Source organism: Tasmannia lanceolata, unplaced genomic scaffold (genome assembly GCF_043159265.1).
Source record: "Tasmannia lanceolata isolate RefF3 unplaced genomic scaffold, GAP_Taslan_0.1 ptg000037l, whole genome shotgun sequence".
Lineage (NCBI taxonomy): Eukaryota > Viridiplantae > Streptophyta > Magnoliopsida > Canellales > Winteraceae > Tasmannia > Tasmannia lanceolata.
This window is the reverse complement of record NW_027518714.1, coordinates 11,028,541-11,049,729: the sequence shown is the minus strand read 5'-3', so window position 1 is coordinate 11,049,729 and position 21,189 is coordinate 11,028,541. Positions and strand designations below refer to the sequence as shown.

Genomic DNA, 21,189 nt, shown 5'->3' with positions numbered 1-21,189 from the left:
AATGTAATTCTTTTAGGGAGAGTGATGCTTCCCATGCCAACTTTCCAATTTAAACTCAATCCTTTCTACCATTGGATCCTAGCCATGGTAAGGGCACTATCTTTTAAAAGAAAACCAATGTACTTAATAGGCGATCAGAGGTCTTGAACCAAAGAATCCCGCCAATGAAAAAGCTAGATCTTCCTCCATATTGATTCCACTAACCTAGGATTTATCAGTATTAATCCTCCACCCCATTGTCTCTTCAATGAAAGTAATTAGGATATAAATCTTAACAGCCTGGTCTTTAGAAGCCGAAAATTGAATTAGAGTATTATCAATATATTGGAGGTGAGAGATAACAAGTTCCCTGGGATAGCCCAGACACGATACCCCTCTCATTAGCTTTCGATAGAATGTAGCCCATAGATTCCACTGAATTAGTGAAGAGAAAGGGAGACAATAAATCTTCCTGTCGCAACCCCCTTTTAGGGGAGAAATGGTTCTGCTAGCTTCATCAATAACAAAAACCTCTCTTTAAATGGATTATATCTATAGTACTTGCATTATGTTGATTTTAGATAGATGTTAACATGATATTAATCAATGGTAGGTCTAATAAAATATGCAGTTATATTTTGCTTTTGTTTTTGCTATGGTTCTTCTTATCTATTTCTATTGTTGTTCCAATTTCTTAACTTCCTAAAAATTATTTTCTCTTTCCTGAAACGGGTGGAACAATGAATGTTCCATTCCAGTAAGAAAAACATTACGCCCATCCCAGCAGAATTGCCAACTAAGATATTCGCCATGCAAAGTCACTAGCACAAGGTCATAGATGTGTACAAAGTTGCATCGGAAAATTTAGATACCAGACTCTTGTTATGAAATGTAGCCTGTTGGCGTTCTGCAGGATTTTGCACTGATATTTCTGATCAGTTTAAGTTCTGCATGCTTTTGTTTCATTAATTTAGCCCTTCATGGAATTTTGGGTTGATCAAATTGACTCCAGGAAACGACAGGGACTTAAAGTATTGGATTGTGTTGTACACATCTATTATCTCAAACATGGATGGCTGGGTTTCTTATGTTTCTGGATTCTTTCGGCATCTATCTTACATCTCTCACTACATTTTGCTGCCATGTAGAATCTTGCAAGCAGATCACTGGTTGATGACGTGCTGAGAAAAGTAAATGGACTCAAACCCATTGCAGATGAGCTGGATGTGCCTTTATCTCAACTTGCAATTGCATGGTGTGCTTCAAATCCCAATGTCTCATCAGTTATTACTGGTGCTACAAAGGAGAACCAGGTAAATGTTCCTAATTGGTGGCCTGAAGTGTAATGTTGGATCACTGGCTTTGTGATGCCATGGGCATGGAATCAAATCATTGTGCATCTGTTTTTTTTTTTTTTTGGGTCTCCATTTATTTCTTTATTGCCAGAAAAGAAAGATGCTCGCTACCTTATATATTCTACTTGGAGTTATGTCATCATGCTGGCTGGTTGTATGATAGCTGCTGTCTTGATACAAAATAGTAATGTGGCAGAACTTGGGTCTTCTTCTCATTTCGTATGCCCATGATTATTTCCATAGCGTCATAACCCTCGACTCGGCTCTGCCTTTGTCATGCCTTTTTTCCTCCTGGGCTTACCTCAGGCGCAATCTAGGTTTAGGGGCTTAATGTGTCTGTCTGTGTCTTCCTAATAAGTTACAATCTTGTTGTCCACCGGCAGAAGCATTGTGCTGCTACTTTGACTTACTAGATCATTTGCATTGCGGACTGCAGATAGTCACAGCATTTGTTCGTCTTCTGTTGTATGACTAGTTTGTTAATGATTGCAAATTGGGGCAGATTTGTCCTTTTCCTTTAAATAACTTATGGTGAGTTAATGGGTGCCGTAGTGTTTTTAGCTTTATCATTGGTGCATGCTAATATATTGTATAATATGGTATTTCAGTAAAATCCCAAGTACATGTAAACTCAGTATATTTTTTTCTGTTATTACTTCTTTTCTTTGGATTGGAGTATGGGCGCCAATAGAGTGGACCAAAAGATAGCTTTGGCCCCAAAACACAATTAACCCAATCCAGATTGGCCCAATTACGATGTATATTTTGGGTTGAATAAGGCTACGGACCTTGTCTGTTGACACTCGTTGATGACTGATTCGGTATCATATAAGATTTTAGAGGTCGAAAATTTTTGCTCAAGAATTTCTTGCTTACATTTGAAATTTTGAACTTAGTAACTTAGTTGACAGTTATGGGAAATCAAGAATTTCTGGCTTTTACATTATTGACAGGAGTATCATGGAAAATCCTCGTACCTTGATTTCGATCATTAGCTGTGTGTCGTGTTTTTGGTTCGAGATTTGGCTTAATTTGAGCTCCTCTGAGCTTGTTTCTTGCTTCACCCTTAAGTATGAGATGTAGATCCTACTAGGCCAGAGCTTAGTTGGTTTCTCTATATAGGTGTTTTGCTGAACTGATAGAAGTTAAACCTGTAATGCAGATTCAAGAGAATATGAAGGCTATTGATGTCATTCCATTGTTGACACCTGAAGTGCTTGAAAAGATAGAAGCAGTTGTTCAAAGCAAGCCTAAGCGTGGCGATTCCTACAGGTAAGTTGGTGCACCGAATTATGGTCTTTCTCGTGTTTTGCTTGCATGTGATTGCCAATTATCGAAAAATCAGACAATAAAATTAGAAAGTTGCAGTTGCCGCCAATTGTGTTGGATGGGAATCATGGATTATTTCTGTTTCAAAGTTTATGATCTTTTTTTTTAAAACTTTTTTTGGGCCAATCTTGGATATCCATTACAAACCAGTTATTGGATTCATGTTTTGGGATTTGGTTGTTGATGATTGATGTGGTGATTAAAGATCCATGTCCAACTTATTATGTGTTATGGGTTGTATGCTTATGACCTAGATGTGCTTACAGTTCCAGATTATGATGATCATGTTTACTGTTATTGAGAAAGTATGTTATTGAGAATGATACCATGCTATGTACCTAATTTGACACCAGTGAGACACCATGGTTAGGCCCACCAACATTTTGGCCCTGTTCATTTTAACCTATGACAACCGATTGTGAGTCCAAAACCCCTCAAACCCCTCAAACCCCTCAAATCCCTCACCACCCTATTTATACCTCTCCCCACTCCATACCATCTCCAAAAACCACCTCCTTCCCCTTTCGCGCTAAACCGCCACCATTGTCAGAAAACCACCAACGTCAGTTCCAATGGGAGACCTCCAAACTGACTTTCTTGACAATAACACAGCCCTCTTACTCAACCCCCTAAACCCAGAAGAATTCAGAGAACTAGGGCGCATGATTATCGATTTCTTTGCCGAGTACTACCGTGACATCCAAAAATACCCAGTTCAAAGCCGGGTAGAACCCGGTTACTTACGCAAACTCCCAAGGGAAATCGGCCCTTACAGCCCCAAACCCCTCGAAACCATCCTCCAATATGTTCAAACCGACATAATTCCCAGCATTACCCACTAGATGAGCCTCAACTACTTTGATTACTTCCCCTCTCGCAGGAGCACCGCCAGCTTCCTTGGCAAGATGCTCAGCACCAGACGCATTGCGTGCTCCAGAAAGCCTCTCAGATTACCAGAATCCACCCCGACAACTTCTGTGCAGTTCGGACTAGGGGTGGACATGGTTCGGTTATGGGGTAGACCCATGACTGGACCATATGCAACCGGTTCCCAGAATTTGGAACCAGAACCGAACCACTTATTGTTGGAACCTAACCAGAACCGAACTTGATCGGTTCGGTTCTGGGTTTACCCAACCTTTATTTTATAAAATTTTCCCCATTTATTGGATGAATGGATGGAATGCATGGGCTCATTTATCATACTATGGAAATAAATTTTTTCCCATTTATTTGAGGAAGCATGTTTCTATTTCTATGCAAGGTGCTTAAGGGTTTGATATATCTTCATCGAGCATAAGTAAACCATTCTCACGGAACCATTATGGGGAGGGGGGTGATTTTATCTGTTAGGGGTTTCATCACTCTCGGTTCTAGGAACCCAAACCCAGAACCAAACCAAGTGCAATCGGTTCCCAAACATCTGAACCGGAACCGAACCATTTAAATTTGGAACCAAACCGAACTAGATAGGCCGGTTCGGTTCGGTTGAACCGGAACCATGTCCACCCCTAGTTTGGAACAAACTCGGATGGTTTCACTTTCTCACCTGGATCCTTCTGTAAAGCAATTGTAAACGATGTGAAGGCCAGACTTACCTCACTTTTTCTAACTGCCACGGTGGGGACAACGGCGTCAACTTCCGTTGACCCGCAAGGCCCATTGTTTCACGTTGCGATAGAGTATGGGATGTGGATCCATGTCTCTGTGAGTACACCGGCAGCGCGCATCTGTTAGGAGTTCAGGCACTATATAGATGGTGTGGAGAAAGCTGACTCGATTAGTCTAAATGCACAAAAGTGGTTCTTTACAAACTTGGAATGTTGTTGATTTTGGGGTGAAGGACCCCTAGTTCGCTTGTGAAGGCTCTTTCAACTGAGGCTGAGTCCTTGAAGAACAAAGCAACTGAATCTAGACAAGTTATTGACTACAAAGACTGGCAAATTGGATTTAGTGGACGTTTTGGAGTCATGAAGCTGTGGCTCGTTCTACGTTCCTATGGTGTGGTCAACCTATGTAGATTCTTAAGGGCCCATGTCAAGATGGCTAAGCACTTTGAAGTGTTTGAGATAGTGGCCCCTAGGACCTTTGCCATGGTGTGCTTACGGAGGAATACCGTATGAATTTGTTATGGAAAGTCATTTATGCTTCGTTTGGTTACACAAAAGCTCGACAGCCGCTTACGCTTGTGACCAGAAAAGTTTTCCGCGAGTGAGTGATACCGTTTTCTTCCTCTCCAACCGACGAGTGACCCCCTAAAGTTTCAAATTGATCTGACATCAAGAGAGGGAGACCGGAGCTTTCAAAGTTGAGTGGCAGTTCTGTAAATTTGTTGAACCAGTAAATTTACAGAAAGGGCGACTCAACTTTGAAAGCTCCGGTCTCCTTCTCCGGCCGTCCGTGATCAACTTGAAACTTTAGGGGGGTGACTCATCGGTCGGAGAGAAACAAAACGGTACCACCCACTCGCCAGAAAACTTTTCCGGTTGCTGGCGGTAAGTAGTTTTCCGGGAGTTTGCATAGGTAAGCTCCCTATGCAAACTGTTCCCTTTTCCGTTAAAATTTAATGGTTTTTTCTTTCACTTTTATACGTCTACTTCAAACACTTTAATAGTTTTTATTTTTCTCTTTTCTACCAATCTCATCAAACATGTGCCATCTGCTATTACTTACGGTCTATTAGCTTAAGGGGTTGTTTGGATTCACAGATTTTAGAATCCAGGTTTTAGTTTGAAAACAGTGTAAAAGAGGGTTCATGATGAAGCTGCTGTATGCTGAGAAATCCAGGTTTTAGAAATCTTTCCCCCATCCTGAGATTTCTAAAACCTCGTATCCAAACGCCCCAAATAATAATCTATAAACCATCTATAGAGAGTAATGAAAAAAATGTACTATTACTTAAGAGATGTGACAATCCATCCTTGCAATACCAATCAGTGTTTCATTTTGATTATCTAAGGGAATGTATGGAAGCATGTCCTTTAATCTCGGCTACATCCTCTATTGTCTTTTTCCTGGTTTCTTAATCGAGATGGGTTTTGGATGTTGTCTGGGATTCATCTGCCTTGAATTCAAACCTCAAGCGAATCGGAGGGAATGGTTCTGGCAACGGTCCATGATGATCTCAAAACCCATGCAAATTGGAAACCAAACAGGGCCTTATGGAAAAGGAGGAGCAGGGGATTGAACTTAATTATACGAGCGAAAATCTTGGTATCGAGGGACATGAGCTGTATAAACTAATGTGACGGAATATTGTTAGTTACGTTGATTTGGTCGAATTACTAGCATAAAATAGTCATATGTTGGCCTCAGTTTATAGATGGTTTAAAAACTTCGACTGACTTCATAACAAAGAGATCATCCATTATTCAGTATTGGAATATGGACAAAGAGAGTGTTATACCTAGAGAATTTTGGTTCTCTAATTTGCCTTGCTATATTCTGGGTGTTACTGTTGAGGCAATTACCCATTGAGTGGAGGCGGGAAGCCGCGTTTTTATTTTATTTTTACACAACAACAAAAGCTCTCCCATCCGATTTGTAGTTGCTGAATGGGGAATATTCTGCATTTTGTTGGGTCGATCTTATTTTTATGAATGGTCTGGTCATCATCAAATAAGTGTGGCCTCTATTTGTTAGGGTGTCATCGATCCATACCGTCCGGCCCGAGGAAACCTTTGCACGCCTCCCTTGCCTTTTTGGGAGGCCTATGCCCCATAGAAACTGTCTACCTGAGGCTGCCCTTTGGCCCGTAGGTCCTGACACAAAGTTAAAATTCTAGCTCTTCCAGAGTGATATCTCACTGATGGCTCGGCCCCCCGCAAGGAGTCCTTCTTTGTCCATCCTTCAAAGATGCGCAGGAAAGGCCCAAAGCCAAGCCCAGAGAACAGTGAAGCTTCATAGGGTCTTTCTGTCCAGGTGCAGGTAGTCCGCATCTTCAATGACATGTCTATTTCACCGAGATCAACTGGCTAATCGGATCCTAATTTTCTCTTACAATCGGATCCGATTGTGTGTCAATGGTCCATTGATGCCCCTACTATTTCTCTTTTTGCTCCGCCTAAGGAAAAATGTTTCCATGCACTTGTCATGTGTTGGCAAGCTGGGTGTAGAAATCAGTCGTTGTCTATAATCTATATATGTTCTTACATTATTTAATGGTTTAGAATTTAGAAGAGTCTCTCTCTCTCTCTCTAAATGTGGGCGTATAGAGAAAAGAAATAGAAAGGTGAGTAAACTTTAACGTTAAACCTTTTGTAATGGTGTTTCTCTTTCACACAACACAGGGATTGCTTTAGGCACAGACAAGGAGGGTTGGTGCAACAAAGCGAGTGAGAAATTTCAAGGGTTGGCTGAAACAGTTTTTCCTTTTATCTTACACCTATCGGTGACAGATCACGTCCAAGTGATATGAAGAACGTGTAGATTAGTAATGGATGCTGACCCAATGGCATACGGCCTGGAGATTAATTCTAGAAGCTCTATGATTGATGGCTATGATTGTCCAATCACAATGAACGTGGTGATTGGTCCAACGAAATGGTTGGTCTACATCATTTTGGTTATGTGTGCCAGATTCGACCACCACTGATAGGGAGGATAGAGAAGCCTTTTACAGCTTATATTCTACAAAAGACTTCACTTTAAGCCTGTTGGAGCTTATATTCTACAAAAGACTTCACTTTGAGTCTGTTGGGACCTGGGCAGAACTCACCCTTTAAAGCTAGCCGTTATGGGGAGGGTGTCCAAGTCCTTAATTATAAGCCCATCTATATCTCTTTCACTTTTCAAATGTGGGATCTTTACTTTTGCGTGGAACTCCGAACAATCTGCCTCTCCATGCTGAAACAACATGGGAACTATGAGATATTCTCAGAGGAATTTTCTCCATCCTCAACGGCACACAGGGGTTACCACATCCTCGCTCTGATACCACTTGTTAGGATTTGGGTAGAATTCATCCTTAAAATCTAGCTGCTAAGGGGAGGATGCCCAAGTCCTTATAAGGCCATCCACATGTCTTTCACTTTTCTGATGTGGGATCTTTACTTTCGTGTGGAACCCCAGAGTCTAATAATTAGTTTTGGACTTGCAATCCGTTTTCGAAATCCAAAACAAAGAGGGCCTTGGTCGTCTGTAACGGTCTATAATGGTCCAGACGGGGTATGCATATCTTACTTTTATGAAAGCTCGCTTTGATATCTGTCTTTATGAAAGAAAACAAAACATGTGAATGGTGGTTTAGAAGGATGATTTTAACCTTGTAATTGGTGGCCTATAATGAAATATCAGAGAAGTATCAATTTGCAACTTGTAATTACCTTTCATGGTTAGAAGGACCACACACAGCCATTATTGGTCCAGAAGCTCGCTTTCTCAACCCTTTCTTTGTGAAAGAACACAAAACAAGTGATGGGTGGTCTATTAATGAATGATCACAAAGCGATTATCAATCTGTAATGTTCTTTAATGGGCCATGCATCTCTTACGTTTATGAAAGTTCCTTTTATCGCTTCTAATTTTGTGAAAGAAAACAAAGCATGTGGTTGATGGCTTACAAGGGTGATCTTAACCATGTGATTGGCGGCCTTTTAATAAAAGATCAGAGCTAGCAATTTGTAATGGTCAAGACGAACAATGCATTTCTTACCATAAGAAAGCTCGATTGCTTTGCTGTCTCTTCGTGAGAGAAAACAAAACATGTGCTTGGTGGCTTACAATACAATGATGGTCCTAGCCATGTGATTGAGGGCATGTTAATGAAATATCAAAGTGTGATCAATTAACTATCTGTAATGGCTCTTAATGGTCCAGACGTATGGTCACATTGCAGTTGAGAACAATATTCAATAATGGTCCAACCATAAGAGATTGGGCGAGGCTTAAGCAAATCATTGTCAACTCGGCACGGCATTGTTGAGTACTCAGTTGACATAGTCATAACTCTTACTCTTAACTCAGGATCCTAGCTTACCTACCAAAAATACGAAAAAAAAACTCTTAACTCAGGAGTGTTAGAGGAGTTTTGATTGACTTGGTAGGACAAAATTCAGACTCGAATAAGAGCTCGGTCACAGGTAAAAGGGAATTGAATCAACTAGGGTGAGTCAATATTGACTCACTCATGAACTTTTGAAACTCTATAAGACAGTGGCATTGCCTATTATTGCAAATGATGAAGGAGAGAAGCATGTGGAACGTCCTCTTTGCAACATATAACTCAAAGCAACAAGAGAAATGCTTTTGTCCCTCCACCATTTGTTGTCTGTCTATCCAGGCACACAATTCATTACATCATTGCATGTTAGTATTTTTAAATCAAAATTAGAGTTGAAAAGTCAAAGATACTTTTCCTTTGTATTTAAAATTTAGAGGGAAGATTCAAATTAAAGTTTCCCTCTCTTATTTAGAAGGCAAAAGTTTTTTGCTTGAATGAGGACTTGAACCCAAGACCTCGATGTGTGTGTGAACATTGTGCTCTCTAAACCAAGTCAAAATAAATAGTCCCACATGGGAGCTTGAGAGAAATTTTCTCATCCATATAAGATGGAGATTTGGAGAAAGGCTTGAGCCTTCAAGGGGCTTTAGAATTTGTTGGGTCTTGGACTTTTAGAAGAGCAAACATGTAGTACAAGTTCCAGTCACTATAGCCTTCTCGTCAGATGTCAATTCCTATGAGCATGCTGCTAATCTTTGGAATGCCATAGTAACTAAATATGAATTAGAGGATGCTGGAAATAGGAAATATGTGATAGGAAACCTATTTCTGCCCAAATAGATGAGTATCAGTTCATTATTGGTGAATTGGCTAAGGAAGGTATGAAATTACCTGATACATTCATGGCTGGTTCTCTCATTGAGAAATTGCCTTTGTCTTGGAAAGATTTTAAAATCGGAATGAAACACAAGACAAAAGAATGGACCTTAGACCAAGTGGTTGTTCGGGTTAAAATTGAAGAGAAAAACAGACTTAAGGATAAACAACTAAAGGCCAAAGAGTACACCTCTAAGGCAAACATTGTTGAAACCAAGAATGATGGATCTAAGAATCTGAAACCGAAGAAGGATAAAAACTTCAAGAAATCTGGACCTAAGAAGAAAGGAGTCTGTTTTGAATGTGGGAAACCCGGACACTACAAGAAGGATTGTCGACACCGAAAGACTGGTTCATCCAGTGCTAAGGTTAATCTAACCGAGGTAGATATGATTACAGCAGTTGTGACTGAGGTGAACTTGGTGGAAAATCCAAAAGAGTGGGTGCTGGATACAGGTGCTACCAAGCACATATGTGGAGACCGAAGTTCCTTCTACAACTTTACTACAGTTGATGGAGGAGATCAGGTTTATATGGGCAACTCACAGACCTCGAAAGTCATGGGCAAAGGCAAGGTCCTTCTGAAGTTAACTTCAGGAAAGATACTTGCATTGCAAGAAGTGCTGTATGTGCCGGATATACGGCGGAACCTGATGTCTGGCGTGCTCCTCAACAAAAATGGACTGAAGCTCACTTTTGAAGCAGACAAGGCGATCCTTAGTAAAAGTAATGTATTTGTAGAAAATGGCTATAATGCCAATGGTTTGTTTGTACTGAATGTACTTGAAATTATGAATGAAAAACCATCTTCTTCTGCTTACATATTTGAATCTTTTGATATATGGCATGGTAGACTAGGTCATAGAAGTACACCTTATATTAAAAGACTTTGCAACTTAGGTTTAATAAATGAAAAGATTGAACCTAGTAAAGAAAAATGTGAAATTTGTGTTGAAGCAAAATTCACTAAGAAACCTCACTTTAGTGTTGAAAGAAAAACCGAATTATTAGAGCTAATTCATAGTGATCTAGCTGATTTTAGAAATCTTGAATCTAGAGGAGGTAAAAGGTACTATGTAACCTTTATAGATGACTACTCTAGGTATACTAAAGTATACCTTCTTAGATCTAAAAATGAGGCTGAAGAAGCTTTTATCAAATATAAAAATGAAGTGAAAAATCAGTTAGATAAAAGAATTAAAAGACTTAGAACAGATAGAGGAACATAATACTCTATAACTAAGTTCTGTGATGATAATGGTATTATCCATGAAACCACAGCCCCATACCAACCTGAATCAAATGGTATAGCAGAACGGATGAACAAAACCTTAAAGGATATGTTCAATGCTATGTTAATAAGTTCTGGTTTACCCTTAAACTTGTGGGGGAAAGCACTTTTGGCGGCGTGTTATATATATAACAGAATACCTCCAAAGAAGAAGGGTAAAATACTATATGATTTATGGCATAACAAGATGCCTAGTTTATCTCACTTAAGAGTTTGGGGTTGCTTGGCTAAAGTTGGAATACCTGAACCTAAGAAAAGAAAATTAGGACATAAAATTTGTGACTGTGTATTCATAGGATATGCTCAAAATAGTACTGCCTATAGATTTCTGGTTTTGAAATCAGTTGAAAATATCCTAGAATATAACACTATAATTGAATCTAGGGATGTTGAGTTCTTTGAACATCACTTCCCTATGAAGAAAGAAATTCCTAAAGAACCTAGTAATGTTTCAAGAAATCAAACTGAAACTGAAAAGGAATTAGACCCTGAGTTTCAAGAACTCAGAAGAAGTAAAAGACAAAGGAAATAAACAAATCTAGGAGATGTGATGTTCACATATCTAATAGATAAAGATCCTGTAACTTATACTGAAGCTGTAACTTCTCCAGATACTGTATTCTGGAAAGAAGCTATAAAAAGTGAACTAGACTCCATTATAGAAAATCACACTTGGGAACTAGTGGACCTTCCTCCTGGAACTAAAGCACTAGATAGCAAGTGGATATTTAAAAAGAAGCTAAGACCTGATAGGACAATTGATAAGTTTAAAGCAAGGCTAGTAGCTAAAGGCTTTAGACAGAAGAAGGATATAGACTACTTTGATACTTATTCTCCTGTTGCTAGGTTGTCCACCATTAGGATATTATTAGCTATAGTTTCTATTCATAAATTGGTAATACATCAAATGGATGTAAAAACAGCTTTCTTAAATGGAGATTTAGATGAAGAAATCTACATTAAACAACCTGAAGGATTCATTGTAACTGGACATGAAAACAAAGTTTGTAAATTAATTAAGTCACTGTATGGCTTAAAACAAGCACCTAAACAGTGGAATGACAAATTTGATAGTGTCTTAATTACAAATGGCTATAAGATAAATGAATCTGATAAATGTGTTTATAGTAAGTTTAATGGTGATGAAGGTGTAATTTTGTGTGTATATGTAGATGATATACTGATTATGGGTACTAGTTTGGACATAGTTAAATCTACTAAGAGATTTTTAATGTCAAATTTTGAAACCAAAGATATGGGTGAAGCTGATATAATTCTAGGAATGAAAATCATTAGAAAAGAAAATGAAATAATATTGTCTCAGTCTCACTATGTGGAAAACATTCTTAGGAAGTTTGGACAATATGATAGTTCACCTGCAAAGACACCTTTAGATTGTCAGGTTCACCTAAAGAAAAATAAAGGTGAGTTGGTATCCCAAAAGGAATACTCAAGTATTTTAGGTTCAGTGTCATATTTAATGAACTGTACTAGACCTGACATTGCACTAGCAGTTGAAAAACTTAGTCAACACACACATAGACCAGGACATGAACACTGGCGGGCTTTGACTAGGTTGTTGAGGTACTTAAAAGGTACAATGAACTTTGGCCTGCATTTTAGGGGGTTTCCTGTTGTCTTAGAAGGCTATAGTGATGCGAATTGGATCTCTGATTCAAGAGATTCAGTGTCTACCAGTGGATATGTATTCACCCTTGGTGGTGGTGCGATTTCTTGAAAATCGGTTAAACAAACATGTAGTACAAGTTCCACTATGGAAGCAGAATTTATAGCCTTAGCCCTAGCAGGAGCTGAAGCCGAATGGCTCAGGAATTTTATGGCAGATGTGCCTTTATGGCCAAGGCCAGTTCCCTCGGTGTTTCTACACTGTGACTGCCAAGCTGCTTTAGCCAAGGCAAAAAATAAGACCTATAATGGCAAAAGAAGGCACATTCGCCTGAGGCATAATTTGGTAAAGCAATACTTGAGTGAGGGAACAATAGCACTCGACTTTGTAAGGTCGGAGAGGAATCTGGCAGATCCTCTGACAAAGCCACAGATAAACAAGGTGGTTTATGAGGCATCGCAAGGAATGGGGTTAAAGCTCGTAGCATGAACCATTAGTGGTGGACACCCAACCAATGTGAAAGGAGATGCCTGGAGTTTGGTTTAATGGATACTAACAAGTCACCGGATGGTTTGTTAACACTATCACCCCCTACTCCTAGATGCAAAATGTTGGAAGATAGTGTTCACTGCAAATGAGAAAGGATGAGATATAGGCTCTTAATCAGTTCATAACCTATATTGGGTAGTATGTTACTTGCAGTGCATACAGGATGACTGACCTAAGTGAATGTGGAAGTAAGGCCGCCTCCTATGAGAATTTGACGAGTAATTCTCTAGAACATTCATGAGAACCAAGAGGAGAACAAGGCCAAAATGTTCCAAAACTGTGATTGAATCACCAAGGAATCGATGGTAGGGTATGGGTGACAGGTTAGTCGGTTACACCTACGAGGAAAGGTTGAAGGAGTCTAACTCTACCCGTACTCGGTAACGTAATCTGTTTATCCTAAATATCGGTTGAAGTCCAAAAGACACCGGTATGAATCCGCTCTATTATTCTAATGTGCTCAGAAACTTCCGTTTTCAAAACTGTAACTATATTTTAAATCTTGTGGGGGATTGTTAGTATTTTTAAATCAAAATTAGAGTTGAAAAGTCAAAGATACTTTTCCTTTGTATTTAAAATTTAGAGGGAAGATTCAAATTAAAATTTTCCTCTCTTATTTAGAAGGCAAAAGTTTTTTGCTTGAATGGGGACTTGAACCCAAGACCTCGATGTGTGTGTGAACATTGTGCCCTCTAAACCAAGGCAAAATAAATAGTCCCACATGGGAGCTTGAGAGAAATTTTCTCATCCATATAAGATGGAGATTTGGAGAAAGGCTTGAGACTTCAAGGGGCTTTAGAATTTGTTGGGTCTTGGGCTTTTAGAAGAGCACAAGCCCATGAGTAAAAAACACACACACGCGCGCGCGCGCTCTCCCCAACAGACACTTTCAGGTCTATAAAAGGGGATGAGATAGATTGTTTTAGACAGAAAAATACACAGACGTTTTTGCACTCAAGGTTTTCTGTTCTGCTTCCTCCTTGGTTCCGTTCTTTCCGAGCACAGTTCTATTGGTGATTCTGGGTGGACCAGTCAGCGAGTGCACGTGGACTAGGGCCAATTTCGGCTGTTTTATCTTGGAGCGTCAGTTCGCAAATCCCGGTTGCACTGGTAGGAGGCGGATACGATTCTTAAGGAGAGTGACCAGTGGCACGACTCAGCCTTATTCTTTTCAATCGGATTTCCAAAGGGTTTTAAACCAAACAGATAAGTTCTATTTTATTTCTGATTTCCAAACAGAAAGAGTTTTTCATTTCAAGTTGCAGATTTTTTGAGTTCGAATAAACCATAGATCAGATCCATTCTCTATACAAATTTCCAACACTGTATGATTGAAAATCCAAACCTATTTCCATTCCTTTTCTTCAATAAGCATTTTTTTTTTTTCATGATTTGATAGCCTCATTTTTAGTTAAAACTTTCTGAGTTTTTTTTTGTTGGAAAAGTTTTTTCCTAAACAATGTTTTTATATATGAAAAAAACATTTACAGACCTCAAAAACTATTTTCTATGGAAAAAAATTCCATGGTTGCCCAATACGCTGTTCGTTGAGCAGTTTTATATTTCATACAATCTTGGCAATTATTCTTCGACGCTGATTTAGACCCTTTAGGTTGATAGGTGCAGCCGTCTCTATATCTTTAAAGGTTCGGTTTAGAAAGGGCCATTTTGTGGAATCTAATGTTATATTATATCATATTATGGAAATGGAAATAGTTGATTTGAGGGTGCTAAGAAAACAATAACAAAGCTGATATTTATGTGTCCTTTTTACACCCCTCTTAATCTTAAAAACATTTTCATTGTGCAGACCATATCGTCATCTTCATGAACTTGTTTTCAAATATTCAGCACTTCCTTTTCCATGAAGTTTCAAATGTGAGTTAGCTATAAGAGCCAGGCAGTGAACGCTTTATATGAGCGCGAAGAAGAATTTGAACATAGATGGGGTGGGTGTGTCTATGAAAAAAAAAAAACGGATCTAAAATTTTCAGCTTCCTGAAATACTATGGGCACTGATGTAAGTATTGCCATGTTTTGATAATCGCACTAACTGTTCTTGTCTGTTATTTTTTGAAAAGCCGTCAAAGTTTATTACAGTTTGCAAGAAAAAGCTCTTACAAGCCTGTAAAAAAAACGAAAGGAAAGCAATACTAAACGGGATCCCGTGCTGAAAATAAAGAAGGGGGTAACAATAGCCGATTTGCTTAGTTTAATGTGCACATGTCCCTCTCTTTTTCGTTTTATGTGCACATGTCCTGAAAGCACAGGATCCCATTGATAAAACATGCTTGGACTATTTCCCCCATATAAAGACACCAGAAATCTGTGGGATTTCATTCTACACACACTCCCTCTCCGAGTCATGTCTCAGCACCTGCTTCGTTTCACTAATTATAACAACCCTCCATGCAGAATCCCTGCCAAATGCCAAATCATCAACAACTCGTCCGAGCACATTATCGCAAGAGAAACAACCAAGCAATTACCACTGCTTAAATCGAAACCTCGGTCCTCTGTTGATACGAAGCCCTCCATTCCAACACCTACAATCCATCCCAACTAAACCCATTGCAGAGACTGCTCGCATCTGCCTTAGATGCCGTCGAATATGGTGTCATCTCTAAGTTAGAAAAGAATCAAACACTACCCAAAACTATAGACCCATCTATACAAATTGCCGGTAACTTTGCTCCGGTACCCGAATCACCAGTCAAGCATAATCTCGACCTCGTGGGTCAGATCCCTACCAGTCTCCGTGGGGTCTACGTCCGGAACGGCGCCAACCCCATGTTTATACCCTCTGGCGGGCACCACTTATTTGACGGTGACGGCATGGTTCATGCCGTCTCTCTAAACGGAAGTGATAGCCCCAGTTACAGCTGCCGTTTCACCCACACAAATAGACTCTCCCATGAAGAGATGTACGGTCGACCACTCTTTCCGAAACCAGTCGGAGAACTACATGGCCACCTCGGAATCGCACGCTTGGCACTCTTCTTCACACGTGCTTTAGCTGGGATCATCGACTTCAGCCGTGGCACCGGCCTCGCTAACGCTGGCCTCATCTACTTTAATGGCCGGTTCCTCGCCATGTCGGAGGACGACTTACCATACCACATTGGCATCACCCGTGACGGCAATATAAAGACCGTCGGCCGGTATGATTTCTCCGGCCAGCTCCGGTCGTCCATGATCGCCCACCCTAAGGTGGACCCTACCACAGGCGAGCTCATTGCTCTAAGCTATGACATAAATAAGAGGCCTTACCTCAAGTACTTCAAATTCGATAAATATGGGAGAAAATCTGCTGACGTAGCTATCTCCCTCCATCAACCCACCATGATTCACGATTTTGCCATCACGGAAAACTCGGTCGTTATACCGGATCAGCAGGTCGTGTTCAAGATCTCAGAAATGGTACATGACGGGTCACCTGTTCTCTACGATCGTAACAAAACCCCTCGTTTCGGAGGCCTCCCGAAATGCGACTCGGATGAGTCGAGAATCCGGTGGGTCGACGTTCCAGACTGCTTTTGTTTCCATTTATGGAATACCTGGGAGGAAAATACCGGCTCCGGCGAGGAAGTGGTGGTGGTGATTGGGTCCTGCATGTCGCCTCCCGATTCGGTCTTCAATGACTCGGACGAGCCGCTACGAAGTATACTATCAGAAATCCGTCTGAATCTTACGACCGGCGAGTCGACTCGGAAAGAAATCGTTCCGGGATTGAATCTGGAACCCGGGCAGGCCGGTGAACAAAATGCTGCTGGGTAGGAAGACCCGGTTCGCTTATCTTGCGATAGCCGAGCCATGGCCAAGGTGCTGTGGGGTGGCTAAGGTTGATTTGGAAACGGGCGTTGTTACGAAATTTTTGTATGGTGAGGAGCGTTTCGGAGGCGAGCCTACTTTTGTGCCGGTCTCCGGGTTAACGGCAAAGGAGGACGAGGGTTATGTATTGAGTTTCGTTCATGATGAGAAATCGAATGAGTCGGAGCTGGTGATAGCGAACGCAAACAATATGCGGCAAGAAGCCGCCGTTAAGCTGCCATCTAGAGTGCCGTACGGTATTCATGGAACTTTTGTTACTGCTGAAAATCTCGAAACACAGGAGCTTTGGCATTAGTCATGAAAAATCCATTAGAGCTTAGGAAAATAAAGAACGAAAAAGCTCCGAACATATGTGAGAATGGAAATTGCCTAGATGCCATATATATAGTATATTTATAGCTAGAAATAGTTTACAAGGGAGTGGACTTCTTTGTAATGTAAATGATATTTCCGAGCTCTTTTGTTTGTCTTTACTTAAAATGGCTGATACTTCGGCTTTCTTTGTTTGTCTTTCTTGAAAATAAAGTTATTTTCAAGAACAGCAAACATGAAAATGCTAGAGAAAGGGGGTTGAAAGATATTATTCACCGATTTTTGTAACCAGCAATTATCTTTCGGACGTGGAAGTTTAGGGTGGGGTGCCTTCGGCTGATTTTGTTTATTGATTTCGACTTTCTTCTATTTTTTTTTTATTTGGGATTTGCTAGGGTCCATCGCAAAAGGTATTTCGCAGCTGGTCTCTCGCATGTCAGACCAGCCACCTCGTGAATGAAGACAACAAGCGACAGACCAGCTACGAAATGCCTTTTGCAGTGGATGCTAGCAATTCACTTTTTATTTTTAAAAATAGGAAAAATGTTTCTTTAAACACAACCCTAGATACAATCTTTAGATGATCTTTTTCTATTTTTTAGTGGGCTTAGTCAAACAATTATATTTGATGCACCCTACTAATCCAGTATTCTCTTAAGAATAAGGAACCATTTAGACACACATTGGATTTCGATTTGAAAATATTTAGGATTAGAAATCTAGAATTTTAAAATTTACAAATTTATAAATAGTGTCATTCGGATGACAGACATAAAGATTTCAATTTCAAATCTAAATTTAAAAAATCTCTCGTTTGGATGACTGCCAGTGAAAACGTATTTTGTTGTAGTAGTCATTAATTTCTCATGTTCTTGAAGGTTATCACGTCAACATATGAAGTACAAATAGGGGCATTGAAGACATTAAGGGTGTGTTTGGCGTACCGTTTGAAATAGCGTTTGAAACGCCGTTTTGGTGTTTGGTTGGCCAGATCAAAACGGCGTTTTAAACGGCAAACGGAGGTATTGTGTGTTTGGTTGCAAATGCCCCAAATCGGAGTTTTAGTGGTTAAATGACCAAAAAGGGCATTGTATGGTTAGCCTCAATGTAACTCAATTATTCTCTCATTAGGCTCAATATTAGAAGGTCATTAGGATCTCATTCAACACAATTAAAATTAAACATCATTGCCATAAATAGTTATACTATTGTTCAAAAAACAAAATTTAAAAAGTGGCACAATGAGTAATTTATATAGAACATAATTCATCACGAATGCGATCCCGAACTGAACCCATGAAAGCATCATCATGTGCATAGTCAAATGTATCGTTATGATCCATAGCATGATCATAACCCAAACCAACATTAACAGTAGGCATATATGTATCATCATGGTCAGCTCTATCGAACTCCTCATCACGACTTGCATGCTTTCTGATGTAGTTGTGTAGTGACATTGATGCTACAATTAGTTGTATCTGGGTTTTTAAATCGAATTTAGGCATTCTGGATAGCAAGGCCCATCTATTTTTCCATACACCAAATGTGCGCTCTATAATGTTCCTAAGAGAGGCGTGTGCTTGATTAAATTGCTCATTTGAACCACTTATTGGTTGAGTACCATGTCGAAAAGCTGGAACATGTGACCTTTCTCCCTTGTACGGGGCCAAGTATCCCTTCATATTGGGGTAGCCGGCATCAACCACATAATATTTATCTACATCAAAATTTGAAAAGAAAGTTATGTAAGATATTATATATTATATTATATTAAATTTATAGTATTATTTGTGTACTTACCTCCCCTTGGGTGAGGAAAATTAAGATCCGGCGTACACAGTGCCTCTGAAAAAATCCTTGTGTCATGAGCAGCACCTTCCCATCCTGCCCATGTAAAGGTGAAGCACATGTCAAAGTCACAGCATGCCATGACATTTGTTGAGGTGTAACCTTTCCTTCCTCGATATGGAATTTGCTCTGCTTGAGGCACAATCACTTGAATGTGGGTGCCATCAATAGCTCCAATACAATCTTTGAAGTATGGAAAAAATTTTGCCCTATTTTGGATGTATGCAGGAATAATATCATTGTAATTAGGCTCTGGCTTAATCATATCAGACGAAAATCGCATTGCACAAGTTAAGATTTTATGAAATTGCCGGCTAATTGTCTCTCCAGAATGTTGGAACCGCTCCTGCATATACCTATTAGAAACGCCATGTCCTAATGTCATCAGAAACATTGCCATTATCTCCTCAATAGACATTGCTTTCGTTGGTGTTAACCCATATCTTGTTTTGAATAAATTACACAAGTTCCTAAATACATATTTCTCCATACGAAGTTGCTCATAGCATCGGTTTGGTGCACCATCTAATAGGTCCATGATAAATTTATGCCCAGTGTATTTACTTGTTCGGCAAGGTGTCTTGCAAAAATACATAGAATAATACCTAATTGCATCTTGCACACCTTCAACAACCATGGCCATCAAATCTTCATCATCATAATCTTCGTCACTGTCAATTGATTCAATTGATGCATCTGACCCATCTCCTGAATCCATATTCCCTGCAAATAAAAAACCAACAACTAGCATATTCAAATCCCGTATGGCACACCAAGGGAAGATGTTACTGGTATGCTCCAGGCCTCTGTAGTGTAAAAACAGTTCAAAATAAATTGTATACGAATGAAAAAGTTATACATTGTCTTGAGCTTGTTCAACTAACATATAAAAACCAACCAGTTCGAAATAAAAGTAACAACCAACAAGTTGCAATACCCAAAAAACTATCAGAAGTTCACAACCATCGATCACAAGATAAAAAATAACGTGACTTGTCAACATCCAAGTAACACAAGTTCACAACCAACAGATAGAAAACTAATCAATGGGCTGGGGATAGTAAACATCGTCATCATCGAATGACGGTTGCAATGGGACTCCCAACTCATAATGTAGCCAACCAATCGTTGTTTTGTCATCTCCCATAGCCACCCACAATGCACGATTCTCTTTCACCTTAAACAATTTGCAAGCGGCATAAAAATTTAGTGACCCCCTCTCATAACCTGGCAATAAGGCTAATTGCCTCACGATTTTAGTCATGTCAGCATCAAACTTCTCCATACGGATAGATGTAGTCGTGCTCCTGCTTTCCACTGCAGTCGCGAGACGCTCTAAGTTTTTGGAAATATGATTTGCAACCGATCTTCTTTTTGCAACCCTTTGTTTTACATTAGGCTCTTTCTTCCTTGCTACTACATCTGGTTCCATCTCATCTTCACCATAAAAAGGCTCATTCGAAGATACTGGTGTGCCTACATCTTCATCTCCCTCTTCCTCTATATCAAATGGGGTAGATGGTTTGCTATTTTGTGTCTCAACTTGGCTTGCAGAAGGAGAAAATGCAAGTCTTCCAGTTGCAGAAACATCTAAGAACAACTCCTCAAAATCCCAACACCTTTCCAAGGCTCGACTCCTAAAGCACGCATACTTTTTATTTCTCTACACAAAACAAAAAAAGAAACATTATCCTTTTACTGAAATGGAAAAAAAACTTATAATAAAAATAAATTAAGTTTAAGTTTATTGATTACCTTAATTTGAGTATCCCACCAATCGTCTGATGCATCTATGCAATGCTTCGCATGATCAAAACCCAAACCAGTTGCACTGGTCAACAAAGAATGCCACAACTGCCACTCCTTTTTAGTCGAGTCTCAAGAATGCCACAACTGCCACTCCTTGCCCGTCTTCTCATTAAAACCATCAGTTGCTAGCGCCCACCCTTCCTTACTCAAGTGTGAACCGGGTCTAAATCCCCTCCTAACTAAGTCCTTACATATGTCAATCCAAGCATAATGGCTATCAGTGTCCCATTGAGCTTTCTTAATAATCTCTTTTCCATTTGCCTTCCCTTTTGTAGTCTGGGAAGATTTTTTTGCTTGATCACTTTCCATCTAAAAAATTCAAAGTAGGATTTTCCTATGGCTTTCTGAATGCTCAGATTTTGGGTATGGCTATGAAATCAAAGAAGAAGAGTAAAAAATTGAGTCACAGATAGAAGTGATATAAAAAGGGGATTTAACA

The 21,189-nt window shown here is 39.7% G+C and overlaps 2 protein-coding genes and 2 pseudogenes across 2 annotated transcripts; 3 read left to right on the top strand and 1 right to left on the bottom strand.

Moving 5' to 3' along the window:
• Positions 1-3,235: 3,235 nt before the first annotated feature.
• On the top strand, positions 3,236-4,786 carry LOC143861223 (tyrosine decarboxylase-like; annotated as a pseudogene).
• Positions 4,787-7,098: 2,312 nt separating this feature from the next.
• On the top strand, positions 7,099-11,955 carry LOC143861222 (uncharacterized). The gene is made up of 4 exons (XM_077372157.1): positions 7,099-7,208; positions 9,422-10,329; positions 11,383-11,774; positions 11,944-11,955. Exons 1-4 carry the CDS (start codon positions 7,099-7,101, stop codon positions 11,953-11,955), a joined length of 1,422 nt encoding a protein of 473 aa, XP_077228272.1.
• A 3,212-nt stretch (positions 11,956-15,167) lies between these two features.
• Positions 15,168-17,378, top strand: LOC143862568 (9-cis-epoxycarotenoid dioxygenase NCED6, chloroplastic-like; annotated as a pseudogene).
• Positions 17,379-18,340: 962 nt separating this feature from the next.
• LOC143861221 (uncharacterized) lies at positions 18,341-20,373 on the bottom strand. Its single transcript, XM_077372156.1, has 3 exons — positions 20,064-20,373; positions 18,894-19,664; positions 18,341-18,810 (listed from the first exon to the last, which is right to left on the bottom strand). Exons 1-3 carry the CDS (start codon positions 20,371-20,373, stop codon positions 18,341-18,343), a joined length of 1,551 nt encoding a protein of 516 aa, XP_077228271.1.
• Between the last annotated feature and the right edge of the window lie 816 nt (positions 20,374-21,189).